Source organism: Doryrhamphus excisus, chromosome 3 (genome assembly GCF_030265055.1).
Source record: "Doryrhamphus excisus isolate RoL2022-K1 chromosome 3, RoL_Dexc_1.0, whole genome shotgun sequence".
Classification (NCBI taxonomy): domain Eukaryota; kingdom Metazoa; phylum Chordata; class Actinopteri; order Syngnathiformes; family Syngnathidae; genus Doryrhamphus; species Doryrhamphus excisus.
Window position 1 is genome coordinate 12,685,090 of NC_080468.1, and position 19,846 is coordinate 12,704,935.

Sequence of the window (19,846 nt, forward strand, 5' to 3'; positions counted from 1 at the left end):
GAAATTTTCTCACACCTCAAATATATACACTACATTAAGCATAGTACTCTATATATGAGAATATTCAATTTAATTTTTTTAGTATCGATGCTGTCCATATTTTGATCGAATTATATACATTGACTTGATTGTTACAGCTGTTTTAAGGCTTTCTGGGAGTTTATTCCAGACACATGGGGCGTAGAAACTGAACGGTTCCAAATTGACTCTCCTCCTGTCGTTCGTGTCAAAGAGCCGACTCTCAGAGCCGATTGGTTTGCGAACGACACATCTACGTGGAGCTGGTAATTTGACAACTACTTCAACATTAACTAACATTTGTATTTCATTGTCAGGATGTTAATTTGCCACTACACAAATAACTATTCAATTAAAAATCTTATTTGTATAGTTACCCTATTTAGTAGTGCGTCTGTAAGTCATGGGTAAGTATTTATTCGACATTGATTTTGAGCTAAACCGAAAGACGCTAGCTAGCTAACGAGAGACTTGGCTAGCCACCTAAATTGACCACAAATGTAACATACAATGTACTTATTTCTTTTCCAAACAGTAATTCTTCACGTCAAACAGAAATATCACTTTACCAGAACATGAAAAAAACTACATTTCATCGAATAACTTGATGTGTACATTATTATTATAGCATTGCAAGAAGAAACGTAGCTGTTGCAGGGTATAAAGTAAGTCCAGGTGAGTTGAACCGAGCTTCTTCAGATTCCCCCACTGTGATTTATTAATTTATATAAAAAACAGAACATTAACAAGTAAAGTGGCACTACAATGTAAGGGACTATATATTACTCATTGGATTTCATTATACTGAAATGCGTGTAGTATTCGGTAAATCCAGCAGAGGGCGTTGTGAACCAAATCAAGCTTGGAGCTCCTGTTGCATTGTTTTATAGATAAAAGAATTATAAATAATTGTGTGCTTAACGTTTCACTGCAGTACATTACGTAATGTTCTTACTTGTTTTATATGAGTTTAATGATGATGCACAGTTGTCAGGGTTTGTGAACTCCATGCAGTCACATCAATCTTTTCAGACGACTTGTGAAGAACCTATCACGTTGTCTGGTTTTAATTTCTTCAAAGTTTTTAAAGCTGCCATCACTCATCAGCGTATTTTATGGTCAACTGGGAGACACAGTGAAACCTCGGCTGCAATGTGAGCATCGGAAGTATGAATACACATGCTGACTTGAGGTATTTCCATGTCCACAACACAGCTGTTTGGAATGTGTCGCGTTGCAATACACGCAGGGTTTAGTGGGGGGGACAACAAAGGACATTCGCGCATACATGCGATAGAAGAAGATAGTGTTTTTGTAGTATACATGGGGGGTATGGTTTTGGTGGTTAGATGTCTGTAGTCTCTGTACAGTTAGTGTCTAGGGTTCATGTGCAACACATGGAAACCATATGAACCATACAATGTACCAGTATGTATGCGTAACAACACAGGAGCTACTGTTACACAATGGATGTAGATTTGTTTGTTTCTTTCGGCTTTTATTTCCTGATTTGTGATTGATTCATTTTTCATGTAGCCATCATGCACTCCTCAAAGTATTCCCATCCTGATTTCTTATGTATTTCTTATGTACATTTGTCTCAGATCATCTAACAAATGAAAATGTTCGTCAATGACAACACAACTGGACACAAAATGACTCCAGCCAAGAGAACGCCGCTTGCCCGCCATGCAGCCACTGCTGATTACTAAAGAACGAAAAAGGTAGAAAAACACTTTTTTTTTTTGATGGCCGAGGGTGGAGTTGAACCCTAGCTGTGAGGTCTGCACGCTAAATTGAATATGTCGCAAATAAATGAATGAAAGGCGGCATGGCGGTCGAGTGGTTAGCGCGCAGACCTCCCAGCTAGGAGACCAGGGTTCAATTCCACCCTCGGCCATCTCTGTGTGGAGTTTGCATGTTCTCCCCGTCCATGCGTGGGTTTTCTCCGGTTTCCTCCCACATTCCAAAAACATGCTAGCAACAACAAAAGTGATGCTAAAAGTTGCCCATTTGTAATTAATTTTTGGGTGTCTGGAACTAATTAATTGTATTTACATTATTTTCAATGCAACAATTTGCTTCGGTTAGAGTCCGTTTTGGTTTTAATGATTGATTGATGATGTTAACCAGGGCTGTCGAGTGCTTAGCGCGTGAATATTCTGCATTATATGTTGGTAGTGTCTTATGACACAAGCCCTAAATATGCTTCACATAATTATTAGACACATTTAAAGTATAAAATTTTTAAATTGTTTAATTTTTTTTTTTGCCCCATACCGAAGTGTGTCTGTTTATGTTTATGTCTATATGTGCCCTGTGATTGGCTGGCCACCAGTCCAGGGTGTACCCCGCCTTTTTTTTACTCTGATGAAAGACAGGAGTGTCTTTCTTTTGGTCGGGGCTGCAATTTGGACACCCCTGACCTGCAATTACAATCTTGTCATACTAGAAAAAGGCATGATGTGACATGGGTAATATAATGTGTATAAGACGCCAAGAAGACTATAGCTGTGTACATTTTCTTTTGGCTCCCAGGCAGTGAAGAGGAGAATGGATCAAATCCGGTCAAGTGGGATTAGTTTAAATCCCTTTCATTTCTTCCCACTCGGAGAAGCCAATCACAATTACTTTCTAACAAACTGCAGTTAACAGCTTATGGCGTGGAGGAAGGATGTCGTCGTGATGGCGTTCCAAGCGACCGGATGTCAGGATGACATTTATGTCTGATGTCACCGCGATGACTGATCCCGTTCTTAGCGGCGCTCTCATCCGACTCGTGCGCACGATAACCAAACGGTCTGACGTACGTAATGTTTTTCTTGGCCGGCCGCTGTTATACAATAAGCAGCTTAAACGCTTTAAAAAGGAATCTGCAGCCACGGCCCACGGTCCAATCCAGATGCGATGACCTCACATCACTGTGTCACCTTGGATTTTTTTTTTTTTTTGTGCCATTTGCTGAGTTTTAGAAAGGCTGCCAGGGGTAACGGGATCATTCCCGGATTAGTGAGGTACACTAGAAGTGATTTGCCCGTGTCACCGCTTGTAACCCTGTACCAACTTCAAAAGCATTGCTCACGCAGCTACGTGGTAAGAGCTCATCTCATCTGCTCATATTTTCAGGAAGAATGTAACTAAACTTAATTCATGTCATGCTTCCCGACATTTCTGACAATCACATTGATGATGTGGAGGCTTCACAGAGTGGATTCAGTTACCACTCAAAGACGATGTGTGTATGTAGTCAACAGAATGAATGAATGAATGAATGCATCGACCACCATCTCACTGTAATACACATCTGTCATGGTAGGAAGTGCATGTAGGCACCTGGGGGCCATACGTACTAAAGAAGGGGCCACTTTGGTGTTTTGTAAAGCGACACATGTAGTGCAACTTAGCCTTGTGATATACGTTGGTATGAAAAAGTTTGGGCACCCCTGATAATTTTCAAGATTTTCCTCTACAAATCACTAAATGCCTATTTTTTTGTTGGTAGGGAATCAGGAACTCCAACCACTTGTGCCTGATGGCGGCGTCCTTAGGAATTTTAGGCTTTCATTCATTCATTCATTTTCTACCACTTTTCCTCACGAGGGTCGCAGGGGTGCTGGAGCCTATCCCAGCTGTCTACGGGCGAGAGTCGAGGTACACACTGGACTGGTCGACAGCCAATCACAGGGCACATATAGACAAACAACCATCACACTCACAGTCATACCTATTGAAAATTTGGAGTCGTTAATTAACCTAGCATGTTTTTGGAATGTGGGAGGAAACCAGAGTACCCCGAGAAAACCCACACATGCACGGGGAGAACATGCTAAATTGAAGCAGCCAAAAACTTACCACTTCCACACAGAATAGGAGGATAACTTGTTTTTACTTCTATCATAATAGTCATGCCATGGCAGACTTCATGCAGTGTTAAGGTAATGTATGTAATGTAAGGTAATGTCTCATCAATGTTTTGTCATTACTGCCACGTAGTGACCAGAATACTACATATCAATATGCTTTGACTAATAATAAACCATAGTCACACACAAAACAGTAACGATTTATTAAGGGATACTGTTGATACCGTCTTCCTACTATTATTATTCTTCTTTTTGAGGCCTTTAACATATTTGATTTTGTGTGATTTTTGAGACACACAGGTTGGTCGTGTTTACATTTATCTGTAGAAAATGTCACGAGCCAAGAAACAAAAATGCGGGGCCACACTTTGGACACCCTGATAACTATCTTGTAAGCTAATATATTTAATGGGACTTTGTGTGCTCCGGTGATTTTCCAAGCTACCGACTGATGTTTATAAATAGGAAAGGTGTCAAAGAGTTGAAAGAATTCTCAGTTGACATTCTTCAGTTTGTTTTATAAGCCACGCCCCCTGCCAGATGTAGTTTGAAAGCGACTGATGTCAGCTCCCAGATGTGGAGTGGAGCCTGCTGAAATCTTTATTTATTCTCCTTTTTTTTCTTAAGAGCTACCAGTAAACACTGTGACGTATTTGAGTTTGTGTCATTGCATGCTGTTCTGGGAAAGTTTTTTTTTTCTTTTTTTTGTAGACCCGCTGTTAAGTGTCTCACTGAAGACTTTCAAAACCCTCTCTCATTGTTTATGTTAACAAGAAAAAAATACCCCCATTCATCACACTTGAAGAGCAGCGTTAACATTGTTTATGTTGATCCTGCATTGTACATTGGGATCAGCAAAACATACTTGAAATACAACTAATACAACAGCCACTACAAACATACTCGGCAATGTATATTATTGTGACTGTAGAGGTGTACGGTTGCACTGAATTATACTGAGAACTGTTCAGAGTACTGTTTTCTCCCAGGTAAGCTAAATGTTAAAGCAGCTCAGTGTATATCCTGGCCATATACAGAAAAACAGCTTCTATAGGATCAAGTATTTAGTGTAACCTCCAATTACACGTGAGCAAAAGCGGGATTCTGCCTCTTTTAATCCTAAATGGAATCCTTATTGCTAACCGACCACTGTTAAGAAAAAAAGATCTGTACGCTTCACACATACTGCTGGTGAGATCAACATTTAATAACATGTTCAAATAAACGTCATCATGTTGTCAAGTAAGTGCACCACTACAAAAGCTGAAAAAATAATAAATATTAATAATAATAAATATTTTTTATATTAACTACAAATAAATTATGCTAATAAATGCTAATAATATAATAATAAATGACTAAATATTTTTAAAATAAATTAAAAAAATGCGCAAATATGAAAAATTTAATTAAGTAAAAAAAAGACAAAAAATGTGATTACATTTCTGTATGACAGTGGTGTCCAAAGTGTGGTTCAGGGTCCATTTACAGCCTGCAACTATTTTTTGGGGGCCCACGGCACAATTTAAAGGGTACCTATTATGCTATCTCCACTTTTATGACTTATAAATGTATTCAGAATGTTTTATTCTCATATTAAACGATGCCAAAGTTTCGGATAATTAGGTTTGCAAAATTGGAAATGAGCCTTGAAACAAGAAGGGATAAATTTGAGGCTAAGTGGTTAGCTTGCTAGCTCACGTCTGCCATCTTGAGTCCCGGCAGCACAAGAGTTACACAATGTGATGTAAACAATGAACAATGGGAGTGTAAAGGTGACTGTAGGGTTGTTATTTCATGTCTACAAGGCTCTTATAATGTTAAAAATTGCATTTTGGAAGTCATAATCAGGCTTTCTATGCTTTAACTATGGAAATATTCCATTTAGTAACATTGAATCTTATGTTGCATTAAATTAATTGAAGGCACTGGAACTCATTAACCGCTATAAACGAGGGATTACATAATTTGAAGTGTTAGGGCTGTGTGCTTCTTTGCGTAAGTTGCCCTGTTGATGGCAATGTTGGCTTACCTGCTTCTGTTGACTAAATGGGGTGATTTCTTGCAATTATGTGAAATAAGGTGGCAACACAACAGCAAAATAACATCAAATATTGGTTTTATTTGATGGATTAAAAGTCTGTGTAAAAAGTTTGGTTATCCCTACCTCCAGCCCAAAAAGCCCCCTACCCTTTTAGGGCACACTGTGTTTACATAGACTGTAAACAGATGGTCCATTAAATTATACGAAGGGGACTGTTTCCACGTGAAAAAGACATATTTGGATCAACAGATCCTCACCTTTCAACCGCACATTCATTTCAATCAGCCATGCTGTTATTTCTATGAATCACCTGTCTATTTACTCCAGAAGTATTCTCTTACCTTTCACCCTCACATTACAGTCACTGCTAACTATGTTTTTCTTTTCATTTGTCACCCGTCTGTATGCGCTTGCCAAATCCACGGTAGTACTCTCACAATCTGCAGCTCCCAGCAGCAGCAGCAGCTAATCAAAGCACACGGTGTTTCCAAATTCCACGCTCTAATTAAGTAGATTGTTGCCGCTCTCTCCCACTCTGTGGTCTCACACATCAACAAAACAGAACTGGCGGAACACAAACATATGCCAAAAACCAAGAAATCCTGCCGTGGAAAAGAGTGTTTTATGGAGTTTAGATACATGAAAGGAGTCAAAATGTGTTTCCTGCACACAGTAAAAAGTTGTAAAATGTTTCCGCATTTGTGTGTTTGGCGATCATCTTACAGTTTTTCAGCAGTTGCCAAAGTCGGCAGCAGCTGCTATGTAACGTATTCGCTGTGATTTAAACATCTTTACCGCTTAACATCAACATATGAGCAGTGTTTACATGGCACAGACCTTTGCTGTGTGTGAAAGAGACTGAGAGGAAGACCTGAAACTGCTGGATTATTAATAGTGGGGCGAGTGCATTTATGCAAAGACTTAGCGTGTAAAGCAGGGGTGTTCAAAGTTTGGCCTGCGGCGCATTGTACTAATAAAGTTAAATGGAAAAAACCCCAGTAAAGATGGGAAAAATCAAACAGAAAGGCACAACATAAAGAGAAAAGGCTGACATGTTGATCGTAATAACTACACAAGGTTTTTGTTTTTTAAATAATTGGGCCTGCATGTTTCTTGCCTTACTGGGCTTTTTGGCTTGTCCATTAATTAATTTCTTAATCAACAAATGTAAACGTTGAATTGTATCATTTGTATACTGTATCAAATTGTTCTGTTTTTAAAATATATTGTTTTTTAATCATATCTTAACCTGTGTATCTGGATTGTTTACTACAAAGAGCTTTCTAGCTCTTTCTAGTTGTGATTAATTGTGATTAAATATGAGTTAAATGTGGACCAAATGTGATTAGTTGTGATCCAATATCAAAACCGATTGATCCACTTTCATATTTGTATTAGTGCTGTTAGATTAACCAGATTAATCACAGTGGTTGCTGGGGATTCATTTCGATTAATCACAATGCCATAACATAGATTTTTAATCAGTATTTGTTTGTTGCGATTCACTCTGCAATTTGTTTGAAGTAGACTTACCTTGTCGGTTGACTGTTCCGTCATGTCGCGGTTGTTTGGCTAAATGTGCTCTGCAATTGGCTAGCGGCCCGCCCAGAGTGTACCTGAAGACAGTTGGGATAGGCTCTAGCATAACTGAAACCCTAGTGGTGACAAGCGGGATTGAAATTTGCACATACGTGACAGTGACACGACTTGCACAATTTTGAGTCAGTCTGCGCTGCAGATGGATTTTAATCTTTGAATCATATTAATAATCATGGATTATAATAATCGTGGATTAATTAGTATGAAGGCGCCAATTTTAACGGCCTCGATTTATTGTTTTTTTATTTTGTAAAAAAGCTGTAACATGTATTATTAGTATATAGATTTCAGCATGGGCTGCATAGACCTCACAGCTAGGAGACCCGAGTTCAATCCCACCCATCTCTGTGTGAAGTTTGCATGTTCTCCCCGTGCATGCGTGGGTTTTCTCCGGGTACTCCGGTTTCCTCCCACATTCCAAAAACATGCTAGGTTAATTGGCGACTCCAAATTGTCCATAGGTATGAATGTGAGTGTGAATGGTTGTTTGTCTATATGTGCCCTGTGATTGGCTGGCGATCAGTCCAGGGTGTACCCCGCCTCTCGCCCGGAGACAGCTGGGATAGGCTCCAGCACCCCCCACGACCCTTGTGAGGATAAGCGGTAGAAAATTACTGAATGAATGAACATTTCAGCATTTTCTTTTGAAACTTTGCTCTATTTCTCCATGTGTTGCTGTTTTATTTGTGTCATTTTATGTGATGAGAAAAAAAAACACAAAGCGTCTCCTAAGACTTAGCCTTATTTTTCCCCCCAAAGTCTGGGATGTTATGTGCAGATCTCTTGCCCTTGCACAAAACCTCACTATCTTGATAGGTATCTGTTAGTGAGTTAATTTGGAACAGAACAGCCCAAAAGCGTTTAGTATGTTTTGTGGTGTGACTTGGCAGAGTGGCATGTCCGGGAAAGCTACGGGTTAATTTAAGACTGGAAGCAAAAGCTGTTGCCAATTAGGAGCAGTGAACGCCACATGTGGGCTGTGCAGAAGGAGCAAAAGGGGGGCAGAGACCAGTGAGTGCATTGGAGCTCAATAACGTCAGTTGCTCCTTACATGGTTGGACAGTTAACAGCCCAAGGGACTCTGAAGAGAAGCGAGATAAAACAGACCTGAAGGATTAAGACACAGAAAATAATCTTTTCAGCATCTCAACATGGCATGTATTGCTGTAATCTTTATATTCAGTCTCGTTTTTTTACTGAGCAGGACTGGGAGTGCTTCCGAAATGTGCCGGGGCTCTCGGTGCCTCAATAACCAGGATTGGAGCAAGACATGCGTGGGAGTGCAATGCCAGGGGCGCACAGACACCGCAGTGTCAAGACGACAGTTTCACCTCGGACAAATGCACCCCGGCTACACTCACCACCAATCCAAGGCAGCACCTTTGACCCCTTACACCAACATCCAACCTCCGCAAGGAGGCTTTGTGCAACAAACCAGCAGCGACGGCACCAGGAGGACCAACCCGAGAACCATCACCGCTGAGGTGTTTCATCCAGGCTGTGCAGGTGGGACCTGTCCGACCACTGTCGCACATCACTCCACGCCTGGCAATGGGGACGCATGCAAAGGGAATGACTGTAAACCGCGTCAAGCTAAACCTGATGGGAACTCTTCACCGATTCATATAAGAGACAGAGCGGCACAATTTATGGAGGAGAGATCAGAACGTGGTCACTGGATACAGTTGACATGTGACATGAAAGCAGGTCTGTATGGAATCACAAATACTTAAACTTGCTGATATAGTTAGTCTTCAAACAGCTAAAATAATGCATTAAGGCTAAAAATAACCAATTAGCTAAAAATGTCATCCAATACTTCTCTACAAGAGAGGAGAAATATGATCTCAGGGAAGAACTACATTTAAATAAAACACTTATATGCTAGGACTACGTTAAAAAGCCATAGCATTTCAGTATGTGGAATCAAACTATGGAATGGATTGAGTAAGACCCTCAAACAATGCACAACGATGAGCCAATTCAAGAAACAATACAAGCAGTTGATGTTTGCTAAATACAAGGATGAAGAGTCTTGAACCAGTCATGATGTGCTATACATATCACTATATTGACACTTACTGTGGTACCCATTATGTCATTGGATGGTCATATCACCTCGTCCTTCGGTACGTGACAAAAAAATAAAAATAAATAAATTACATAAAAAACTTGAACTATATTAGGAAAGCAGGAAGTGAACAAATGTAACAGTTACTGATTGTAAAAGTACCAGATGGATGGTCATTTTAATGCATTGTATGTAATGTCATTGTATGGTGGCAAAAAAAAATAAAAAAATTAAAATTTAATTATTATTTTTTAATTCTATTAAATTTTAAAAATAAAAAATACAAATAAAAAAATAAAAAATAAAACAAACAAAAAACTTAAACTATATTAGGAAAGCAGGAAGTGAACAAATGTAACAGTTACTGATTGTAAAAGTACCAGATGGAGGGATAGGATTTAATAAGCTTTGCTTCTTCCTACTCCTTTTGGACATGTGGAACTGTGAACTGATTATGTGATGCATTCAATTGTAATCTGAGGCATGCTCAAATGCAATAAAACCATTACCATTACAAGGTGAGCAAATGATTAGAAACACCTTTCGGTATGCTGCAGTACGGTTCTACACGATAAAATAAAGTATCTATTAAACATTAATAAATTAAACCAAGAATCAATTAAGAATAAATCCTTAATTAAATAAAAAAAAAGAATAAATCCAAGATTTGTACTTATGTAGGTTACACATGTACACCTTCTTCCTATGGAAAGAGTTGAAATGAGAACGAAAATTAAAGAATGGAGAATGCATGGCGAAAAAGAGGAGAATGCGAAAAAAGAAAGCTATTTCTCTCTTCACCTCAAAATTAAAAAAAGTATATCTAATATCAACTCCAAATATTAAAGCTCTGATATACTCAAATGTTTGAGTTTATGAACTAAAAAAAAATGTGGCAACTAATTGCCTCACTTTTTTCGAGTTCTGCTAACTTATTCGGGTTTACAGTGTGTATATCTTCATTAGTTAGCCTGACTTGTTTGGCAGTGCTATCCAATACATCAGCAATGTTGCTTGGCACTTGAATGATGGATGGTTAACACATCTGTCTCATAGCTGTGAGGTTCTACAATATGTTCCACTCGGACATCTGGGTGTACTTTGTATGTTCTCTTCATGCCTGCATGGGGTTTCTTAAGGTGCTCCGATTTCCACCCCTACAGTCCAAAAACATTCATGTTAGCTTGTTGTGACTGGTGAGTGTGTGACGTAATGATTTCTCTCTGATGCTGCAGGTACTAATGACGTTCCTTCTGAGGATGCTGTCGTTTTGCAGCTGCAGCTATCCAAGGACCAAGAGAAGCTTGTGGAAGCGATGAAGGGTCATCAGGAGGAGGTCAAAGAGCTGCACAGACGCCTCAGCGAGCAACAGGGGGCTCTGGTCCACCAGCAGAGAGAAATACAGGAGCAACAGAGGAAGATGCATGACTACATGGAGCAAGTGAGTGTTCATTTGTTCATGTTATTTTTCAAGGTAAAAGTACAATACAACTTACTATTGGCCACCATCAAGCAAATTGAATTGTATAATTTGTATACTGTATCAAATTGTATTCAATTGTTCTGTTTTTAAAATATATTGTTTTTGAATTATATCTTCGTATATAGATTGTTTACCACAAAGAGCTTTCTAGCTCTTTCTAGTTGTGATTAATTGTGATTAAATATGAGTTAAATGTGGACCAAATGTGATTAATTGTGATCCAATATTCAAATCGATTCATCCACTTTTATATTTGTATTAGTGCTGTTAGATTAACCAGATTAATCACAGGGTTGCTGTTTGTTGTGATCCACTTGGCAATTTGTCCGAGGTAGACTTACCTTGTCGGTTGTTTGGATAAGTGGTTTAATCATGTGTATTAGAATAGTCATGGTCACAGACAAGGACTTGAGTTTCATTTGTTAATGTTATTTTTCAAGGTAAAAGTACAATACAACGTACTATTGGATACCATCAAGCTAATTGAATTGTATAATTTGTATACTGTATCAAATTGTATTCAATTATTCTGTTTTTAAAATATATTGTTTTTGAATCATATCTTAACCTGTGTATCTAGATTGTTTACCACAAAGAGCTTTCTAGCTCTTTCTAGTTGTGATTAATTGCGATTAAATATGAGTTAAATGTGGACCACATGTGATTAATTGTGATCCAATATTAAAATTGATTGATCCACTTTCATATTTGTATTAGTGCTGTTAGATTAACCAGATTAATCACAGGGGGGGGTTGCTGGGGATTAATTTCGATTAATCACAATGCCATAACATAGATTTTCAATGTGTTTGTTTGTTGTGATCCACTTGGCAATTTGTCCGAGGTAGACTTTCCTTATCGGTTGTTTGGCTAAATGGTTTAATCATGTGTATTAGAATATTGTAATGTTTAATATGTTTTAATATGTTAACATATTGTTAATGTTATTTTTCAAGGTAAAAGTCCAATACAACGTACTATTGGACACCATCAAGCAAATGTCCATGCAGAACCTCCAGGAGGAGCTGGACACTCGCCTTGATGCGCTGAGTGAGCCAAGCGGACCTCACCGAGCCCAGCAGGCCCTTTCTTTGCACAAGGTGGACATGGAGGCCAGTGTCATGGAGGTTAATATCAAATATGTGCTAATATGATTGATAAATGGCTGCACTGACTGATGCCCTCCCGCCCCTCCCCAGGTGGGACATTCCCATGTGGCTTGTGGAAGCTGTGGACCCGAAGAGTACTGTGGCTTCAGCAGCGGTCATCCTCATTGTGAGAAGTGTACCGTGTGTCCCGCTGGCTTCTTCCTGGTTGCCCAGTGTTCCATTCACGCAGACAGAATCTGCCAGGTTGGATGAGTCGTTTTTGGCCATATTTATCAGAACAGAAAGAAATGAATGAATGAATATAATTTCCAATATTGAGCTCACCCGAATATAAACCGCATCCACAAAATTTAGAAAAAAATATCTACATATTAAATAAAGCGTATAAAAAAAGTAGCGGCTTATGGTCTGAAAATTACACCTTTTTGTGTTCAATGACACAATAGCCACGTTTACATGAGGAGTTTTTGTATTTCCGAATTGAATCTTTCCGAATGATATTTCCGATGGAAAGGAATATTCCAATCGCATGTCAACATGCCTCGCTATAATCAACCAGAATAGTCAATGGGGCATGGCAGTAAAGCGTAAACACCAACATCACGTGATACTGACTTCCTCTGGAGTTTTTCTTTCGCTTATTGGAATAACTCCGTATTACCAGTTTTTCGTTCATCCAGTCTTGAAATTTAGTTTGAATCAAAAACAAACTTTCCGCAGCAGTCCAGTGCCGATTGCTCGCCTCCATTTTTTTTAATCGAAGAACGTCTGGAGCTGCGTGTTACGTCATATCTCAGCATTCACTGACAGAACGCACTCAGGAACAGGAAAAGATAAAGTTCAATCTTGCTAATATTTTATAATTAAGCTCAACACATGTTTTATATAGATATGTATTTTATTTTTTAATAAAACTGGACTTGTGAATGGCGTATAGAAGGGTTTAGATTTTGTTCCACAGATGGCACTAATACACACGAAAGCTGCTTGCCAACCGCCAATAAACAACAGAAGAAGAAAAACACCACGAAGAAGAACGCAGTCTGACAACTTTCCGTTTGAGCGGGTTCAAGATACCTCAATCGGATTGGGGAAAGGAATATTCCACCCCTGGGAATCCGATTATATATTCATTCGAATTGGCACTTTTCTTTCGGACTGAGGTGTATACAAAGGTTACATTCTTTCCGTTTGAGCAAATAACCCGAATGGAATTGGAATATTTAGGTCCATGTATACGTGACTAATGTTCAATGTACATTTGTTGTTGCAGGACAGAGATGAATGCCTTGAAATAAGTGACCTTTGTGAAGATCAACTTAAATGTCTAAACACACCAGGTAATACTCACAACTTCTGTCAAAATTGATAGTAAAATACCATATACTTTATATGCACTCGTGGATCACAGTAATTACTAAACATGGATGAGACATGACATTACATTACTGTTAAACTGCATGTAGTCAAGTTATGGTATGTCTGACATAACAGAGTAAATAGGTTCTCCTCCTATTCAGTGTGGAAGTGGTAGGTTTTTGGCTTAATTGCCAAATGGTATGAATGTGAATGATTGTTTATCGATATGTGCCCTGCGATTGAATTGAATTGGATTGGATTGAAGTCAGCAGGGATAGGCTCCAGCATACCCCCGCGACCCTAATGACGACCCTAAGCGTCATAGAAATTGGATGGATGAAAATTGGAATTGCCTCATTTGCATGCTATGTGGCCAGAACTCGTTCTTAACCTGAGTATTCATATAGTATACAGTACTGGTGTATATAAACCCATATATTTTTAAAGGTTTTCATTCGTATTCGGGCGGCACGGCGGACGAGTGGTTAGTGCGCAGACCTCACAGCTAGGAGACCAGGGTTCAATTCCACCCTCGGCCATGTCTGTGTGGAGTTTGCATGTTCTCCCCGTGCATGTGTGGGTTTGTGTGGTTTCCGCCCACATTCCAAAAACATGCTAGGTTAAATGGCGACTCCAAATTGTCCATAGGTATGAATGTGAGTGTGAATGGTTGTTTGTCTATATGTGCCCTGTGATTGGCTGGCCACCAGTCCAGTGTGTACCCCGCCTCTCGCCCGAAGACAGCTGGAATAGGCTCCAGCACCCCCCGCGACCCTCGTGAGGAAAAAGCAGTAGAAAATGAATGAATGAATGATTCGTATTCCGTGTCCATGTTCTTTTCAGGTGGATTTAGGTGTCAAGGGATGACAGAGCGAGAAGCCAGAGCCGGCATGTGCGGACACGACTACTTCTACAACTCGGACATGGATGAGTGTCAGGCCTGTGCCGAGTGTGATGGAGAAGCTGTGACATCACCGTGTACTTTTACAACAGACACCATCTGTGCTGGACCTTCTGCTGGCGACGGTGTCCTCTCCCTGTCCTGGGCCGGACATGTGAGTCTGTCAGGTGCCAAAGGCCGCATGATGAATCTCATCTCGCCGGGAGTGCCGCTTCACATTCGTGGAGCGAGCGACGGGAGCCTGGTGTCGGCCGAGGAAGGGCACCTGCTGCTGAGGAAGCACGGTCTGGTCTGGCTGGAGGAGAACCTCTCTGTGAGCCACGGCTGCCGCAGCTTTGTGCAAGTTTCTTTGCGTCTGAACGGTACAGACGCCTCTGAAGGCCGTCACCTCAGCGGAATGAGAATCGAGCAACAAGAAGTAAGGTCACTCCAGGGTATCAGCATGAGCGGGGTAGCAGAGGTCGCCCCCGGTCACGTGATCTCCACTTCTCTGTGGAGCGCCAACCACTGCAACCAAAGTAATGAAGGTCTACAGCTGTATGACACCTCAGCTGCTTCGATGATGAGCCTCGTGTGGCTCTCTCACGACACCGGTGCCGTCGCCATGACGGCACAGGCGATGCTCTCCACGCATTACCACACAAACCATCGGCCGATCTTTAGCACCACCTCCACTTCGGACCCTTACGTAGTTGGCTTGACTCACGACGGTCGTGGGATTCGTTTTGCAGAAAGCGGTACCGTGCGCTTTGTATACCAGCAGGCGTTGTACTCCATGGGTCAGGCGTGCGTGAGCGAAGGTTTCCAAATGTTGGCGTACCTCAACCATAACGGTACCGGCATGGAGTTGTGCCGGAGCTTCAAACCAGGCGTCCACTACCGCGACACATCGATATCTCTCTCTGGAGCGACGGAAGTTAGTTCCGGAGACACGCTGGCGTTTGAGATTCTGTCCCCTGCTCAGTGCAACGTACGGTTCTTTAGCGACAGAACAGGTATCAGTCTTCTCAGTTTGGTTTGGGTTCCTGCCGCTATGTCGTCTTCTATCCACGCCTCTGTGGCTCAAACCGGACTTCCCTCAGGAGCCGTACGAAACAAGCCGCTTTTCTTTCGCCAGGATAGTCCCCAGGTGCACCAAATGGGTCTGCAAGCAAAAGGGTCCGCAGATCCCAGTCGAGATTTTGTCTTCAGGGAGAGCGGCACCGCCAGTGTTGCTCTCGACCTCAAACTGATTCACTCGTGCAGCCAGGTAAAGGTGACTCTGCTCCGGCGTAACGACCCAAACGGAGGAGCTCGATCCGTCCCCCTTTCCCAGCAAGTGGGTGGACAGATGCCCGACGGTAGCCAATGGGCCAGCGTGAGCCTGCGAGCATCATTCCAGGTACAAAACGGCACCACAGTGTTCTTCACACTGGACTGCGTACGAGGACGAGTCAACCAAGTCAGCCACCAAACAGGAAGTGGAGTGTCGGTCTTCTGGGTGGCAGCATAACATCAGCACCCATTACTGAGTTGCACAGCTTTTGGGCAAAGATACTGCGACCATTAAAATTGATAGGAGGTTAAAGACGGAAGAACTTCCACAACTTCCACTCCACCAAGACTTTCTACTGTGGGAATTTTGGTCCATTCGTCCAGAAGAACATTTGTGAGCCTGAGAGAGGACTTGTTGTCTCACAGTCTCAACTTCTTCCACGCCGTACTCGTCCACTATAACAGAAGACGACCACCCCCCAAATTGTTTCCCCCAAAGTACAAAGAATTGACTGATTTACTTTTGGGGGTAAGTCTGAAGATCTTCGCTCATTATCTTTATTTGTATTCTTCATATATCTTACAAAGTACACCCCTCACATTTCAGCAACAGATACAAATCTCGGGTTTAACCTTGAGTAGTCAGTTTGAGCTACAGTAGATGATCTGTCTTCTGAAATAAGGAAGCACTAGTCAGTACAAAGCACTACGTCCTCACTCCCCGAAGCCTTAAGAGCTGCGCTGGACAGTTTTCCAGTCGACTGGTTCTTGTTACGCAAACCATCAAACCAAACCAAAGTATCAATATTTAGTTTTTTAGACTAGATTGCAGAAATTAAAGTGCTCATGACACCAAAACGCCGTGAAAAATAACAATGAAAGGCATATTTTCTGTGTTAGATGTGTGCTGCGGCTGCACGGCGGTCGAGTGGTTAGCGCGCAGACCTCACAGCTAGGAGACCCGAGTTCAGTCCCACCCTCTGTGTGGAGTTTGCATGTTTTCCCCGTGCTTGCGTGGGTTTTCTTCGGGTATTCCGGTTTCCTCCCACATTCCAAAAACATGCTAGGTTAATTAGCGACTCCAAATTGTCCAGGTATGAATTAAGATATGCCTTTATTCGTCCCTCAGTGGGGAAATTTGTATGTGAGTGTGAATGGTTGTTTGTCTATATGTGCTCTGTGATTGGCTGGCGACCAGTCCAGGGGTGTACCCCTGCCTTTCGACTGAAGACAGCTGGGATAGGCTCCAGCACCACCCGCAACCCTCATGAAGATAAGCGGTAGAAAGTGAATGAATGCTAGTTACTAGTTGTGTTGAATGCTTTTGTAGCTATCACTGCCAGTAAAACACATCATACTCCTCACAGCACAATGTTAGTGAATGTTATTATTATTGTGAATATGTCACCTTGTTGGCAATCCATATTTTTTGGACTAGATCTATTCTAGGAAAGTAAGATAATATTACAGGGTGAGAGGGCTGGTATTGTTTTTTTCATGACATTGACAATCCAAAAAACATACTTTTGGCCATTTTTGTGTGTGTTATATCATAGTTATCACAAACAATATTTTTGGATTTGCTGTGAGGCCACAGCTGTATGTGTTTGGTTCCCGGAATGTGTTATGATCGTGACGTCACAGTCAAGATGGTGTCGGTTTCGAACACTCCCCGGGGGGGTGATTTATTACAAAAATATGACAAAAATGTTTTACTAAGTGAGTACTTTGTTTCTTTGGTGTCATGAGCACTTTAAGGTGAATCAGTGACAAATTTAAAATATATTTTTTTAATGAAATGCAAAACAATGCAACTTTACCAACAAAATGATGGACAGTTTCAGTCATATTTTTGCAATTTATGACTGCACAAACCCCATTGAGCGGCTATAAAATATCATAAAATCTCAACTGCACATTCTTCCACATTTATGTATGTAACCATAATACGAACATATGTTCATTTATGTTTGTATCTGCCCTTTTTATAGTCAGCAAGACAGATCACCTTTCTGCATCTGTTATCCATCCCATATTTCACTGCACTGCAGCTTTATATACATATATGATTCACCCGTCACTATATGTTTAAAAAAATCATACTGTAGCATTGTGTGATACTACATAGGTTAGATTTGCTGCAGTATTTATGTAAGGAAACGACCAGCCACATTTCCTGCTGTCACCAAGAAAAAGTTAGCCCGTGTTATGAGCATGTGTATCATGTTTTCAACATTCAACCGCGTGCCTTGTTTAATATGCTGTGTTCTGCATCTTAAAAAACAGACGCCACATGTTCCACAAACTTCATATTAATACTCAATATCCATAATAAGACGTAGCTATCACATACCGCAGCAAGTGCTGTACGTTTATGTTCGCTAATCACGGAAACAAATAAAGTATAACGTATGACCATTTTCATGTAGAGGCTGCTTGATCCTTCCAGGTGGTTCCGATTACACGAGAAAGCAATGAAGCGCTTTTCCATAAATTTCGTATGACAAACTGATATTATTCAGCCAACAGTGGCCCTCCGACAACCTCCTCATTCCCTCGCTGCTGAATTGCTTTGGCGTGGGATCAAAAGTTCCCAGGTGGGTTTTTATGAAAACCAGTAAACCAGTTGATGTACTTGTTACCCCACATCGGTGTGTGTTGGCGATGGATTTTTAAAGAAACCATAACAAACAGATTGTGGACTTGTTTAGAAAGTCAAGTATGTATTTATATTAAGATATTATGAAGATATTATTGCCCTTTTAATTCTCAAACTTTATGCTAAATCATGCTGACCAAAATAATACATACAGGGTATATTTTGATGGCTGGTCCGAGCTGGTCTGAAGGGACTAAATAGGGGACGGCAGCTGTCCGATGTAGCCTGCTCAAAGACATCCCTTCAGACTTTCTCAAAAACTAGATAGGACAGCTCTACTCCCCCATCTAGTCTCTTCAGACTACTGAAAGACTAGATAGGACAGCTCTACTCACCTATCTAATCCAGTCAGACTTGGTTAAAGACTAGATAGGACAGCCCTAGTCTGAAGGGACAGGCAAGAGGGCAGGCAAACCCTCTGGGCAGTCCATGCTCAAACACTAGGTAGGGTAGTTGTCACCCCCGATTTAGTTCCTTCAGACTAACGTAGATACCAGGTAGGACAGCTATAGTTACTTCAGACCCGCTTAAAGATAAGACAGGAAATGACAACACCCCAAATTGTGGACTAGAACTGTATACTCCCAGATGAAACAGGACTGAAGGGTGGAGCTGTCCTATCTAGTCTTTAAGCATGTCTGAATGGACGAGATAGGGGAGTAGAGCTTTTGAGTGAGTTTGACAGGACTAGCCCCAATCTCGTCCCTTTAGACTAGAGCTGTCCTATGTAGTCTTTAAGCAAGTCTGTATGGACTAGATAGTAGGTGAGTAGAGCTGTCCTATCTAGTTTTCAAGTGAATTTGAAGGGACTAGCCCCAATCTCGTCCCTTTAGACTAGAGCTGTCCTATCTAGTCTTTAACCAAGTCTGAATGGACTAGATAGGTGAGTAGAGCTGTCCTATCTAGTCTTTCAGTAGTCTGAAGAGACTAGATGGGGGAGTAGAGCTGTCCTATCTAGTTTTTGAGTGAGTTTGAAGGGACTAGCCCCAATCTCATCTCTTTAGAATAGAGCTGCCCTATCTACAGTAGTCTTTAACCAAGTCTGAATGGACTTGATAGGTGAGTAGAGCTGTCCTATCTAGTCTTTCAGTAGTCTGAGGAGACTAGATGGGGGAGTAGAGCAGTCCTATCTAGTTTTTGAGAAAGTCTGTAGGGACTAGTTCACAATATTGTCCCTTGAGACAAAAGCTGTCCTATCTAGTCTTTAAGCAAGTCTGAATGAACTAGATAATACACTTGAGCTGCCCTGTCTAGTCTTTCAGTAGTCTGAAGAGACTAGATGGGGGAGTAGAGCTGTCCTATCTAGTTTTTGATAAAGTCTGAAGGGACTAGTTCACAATCTCGTCCCTTTAGACTAGTGCTGTCCTATCTAGTCTTTAAGCAAGTCTGAATGAACTAGATAGGACAGTAGAGCTGCCCTATCTAGTCTTTCAGTGAGTCTGACGGGACTAGATAGGTGAGTAGAGCTGTCTTATCTAGTCTTTGA

At 41.0% G+C, this 19,846-nt stretch overlaps 1 protein-coding gene across 14 annotated transcripts; it reads left to right on the forward strand.

Moving 5' to 3' along the window:
- Positions 1 to 241: 241 nt before the first annotated feature.
- On the forward strand, positions 242 to 18,594 carry si:ch211-252f13.5 (uncharacterized). 14 transcript variants are annotated; one of them, XM_058066788.1, is made up of 10 exons: positions 263 to 425; positions 647 to 693; positions 1,100 to 1,210; positions 1,623 to 1,742; positions 8,729 to 9,231; positions 10,831 to 11,036; positions 12,035 to 12,205; positions 12,278 to 12,430; positions 13,461 to 13,527; positions 14,390 to 18,594. In XM_058066788.1, exons 4-10 carry the CDS (start codon positions 1,708 to 1,710, stop codon positions 15,937 to 15,939), a joined length of 2,685 nt encoding a protein of 894 aa, XP_057922771.1. In that variant the 5' UTR covers positions 263 to 425; positions 647 to 693; positions 1,100 to 1,210; positions 1,623 to 1,707; the 3' UTR covers positions 15,940 to 18,594. The 14 variants fall into 14 exon arrangements, 13 of the variants coding, with proteins under 13 accessions (XP_057922774.1, XP_057922771.1, XP_057922770.1 ...); XM_058066787.1 differs by having other exon boundaries at positions 1,100 to 1,742; XM_058066789.1 differs by lacking the exon at positions 1,100 to 1,210.
- The last annotated feature ends 1,252 nt before the right edge of the window (positions 18,595 to 19,846 follow it).

What these genes read in the sequence shown, in the direction of transcription:
- si:ch211-252f13.5 (XM_058066783.1), top strand. Translation starts at nt 337, where the DNA reads ATGTTAATTTGCCACTACACAAATAACTATTCAATTAAAAATCTTATT. An exon ending in TGGAGGCCAGTGTCATGGAG is followed by an intron (nt 12,206 to 12,277) that starts GTTAATATCAAA and finishes GCCCCTCCCCAG; the next exon opens with GTGGGACATTCCCATGTGGC. An exon ending in TAAATGTCTAAACACACCAG is followed by an intron (nt 13,528 to 14,389) that starts GTAATACTCACA and finishes TGTTCTTTTCAG; the next exon opens with GTGGATTTAGGTGTCAAGGG.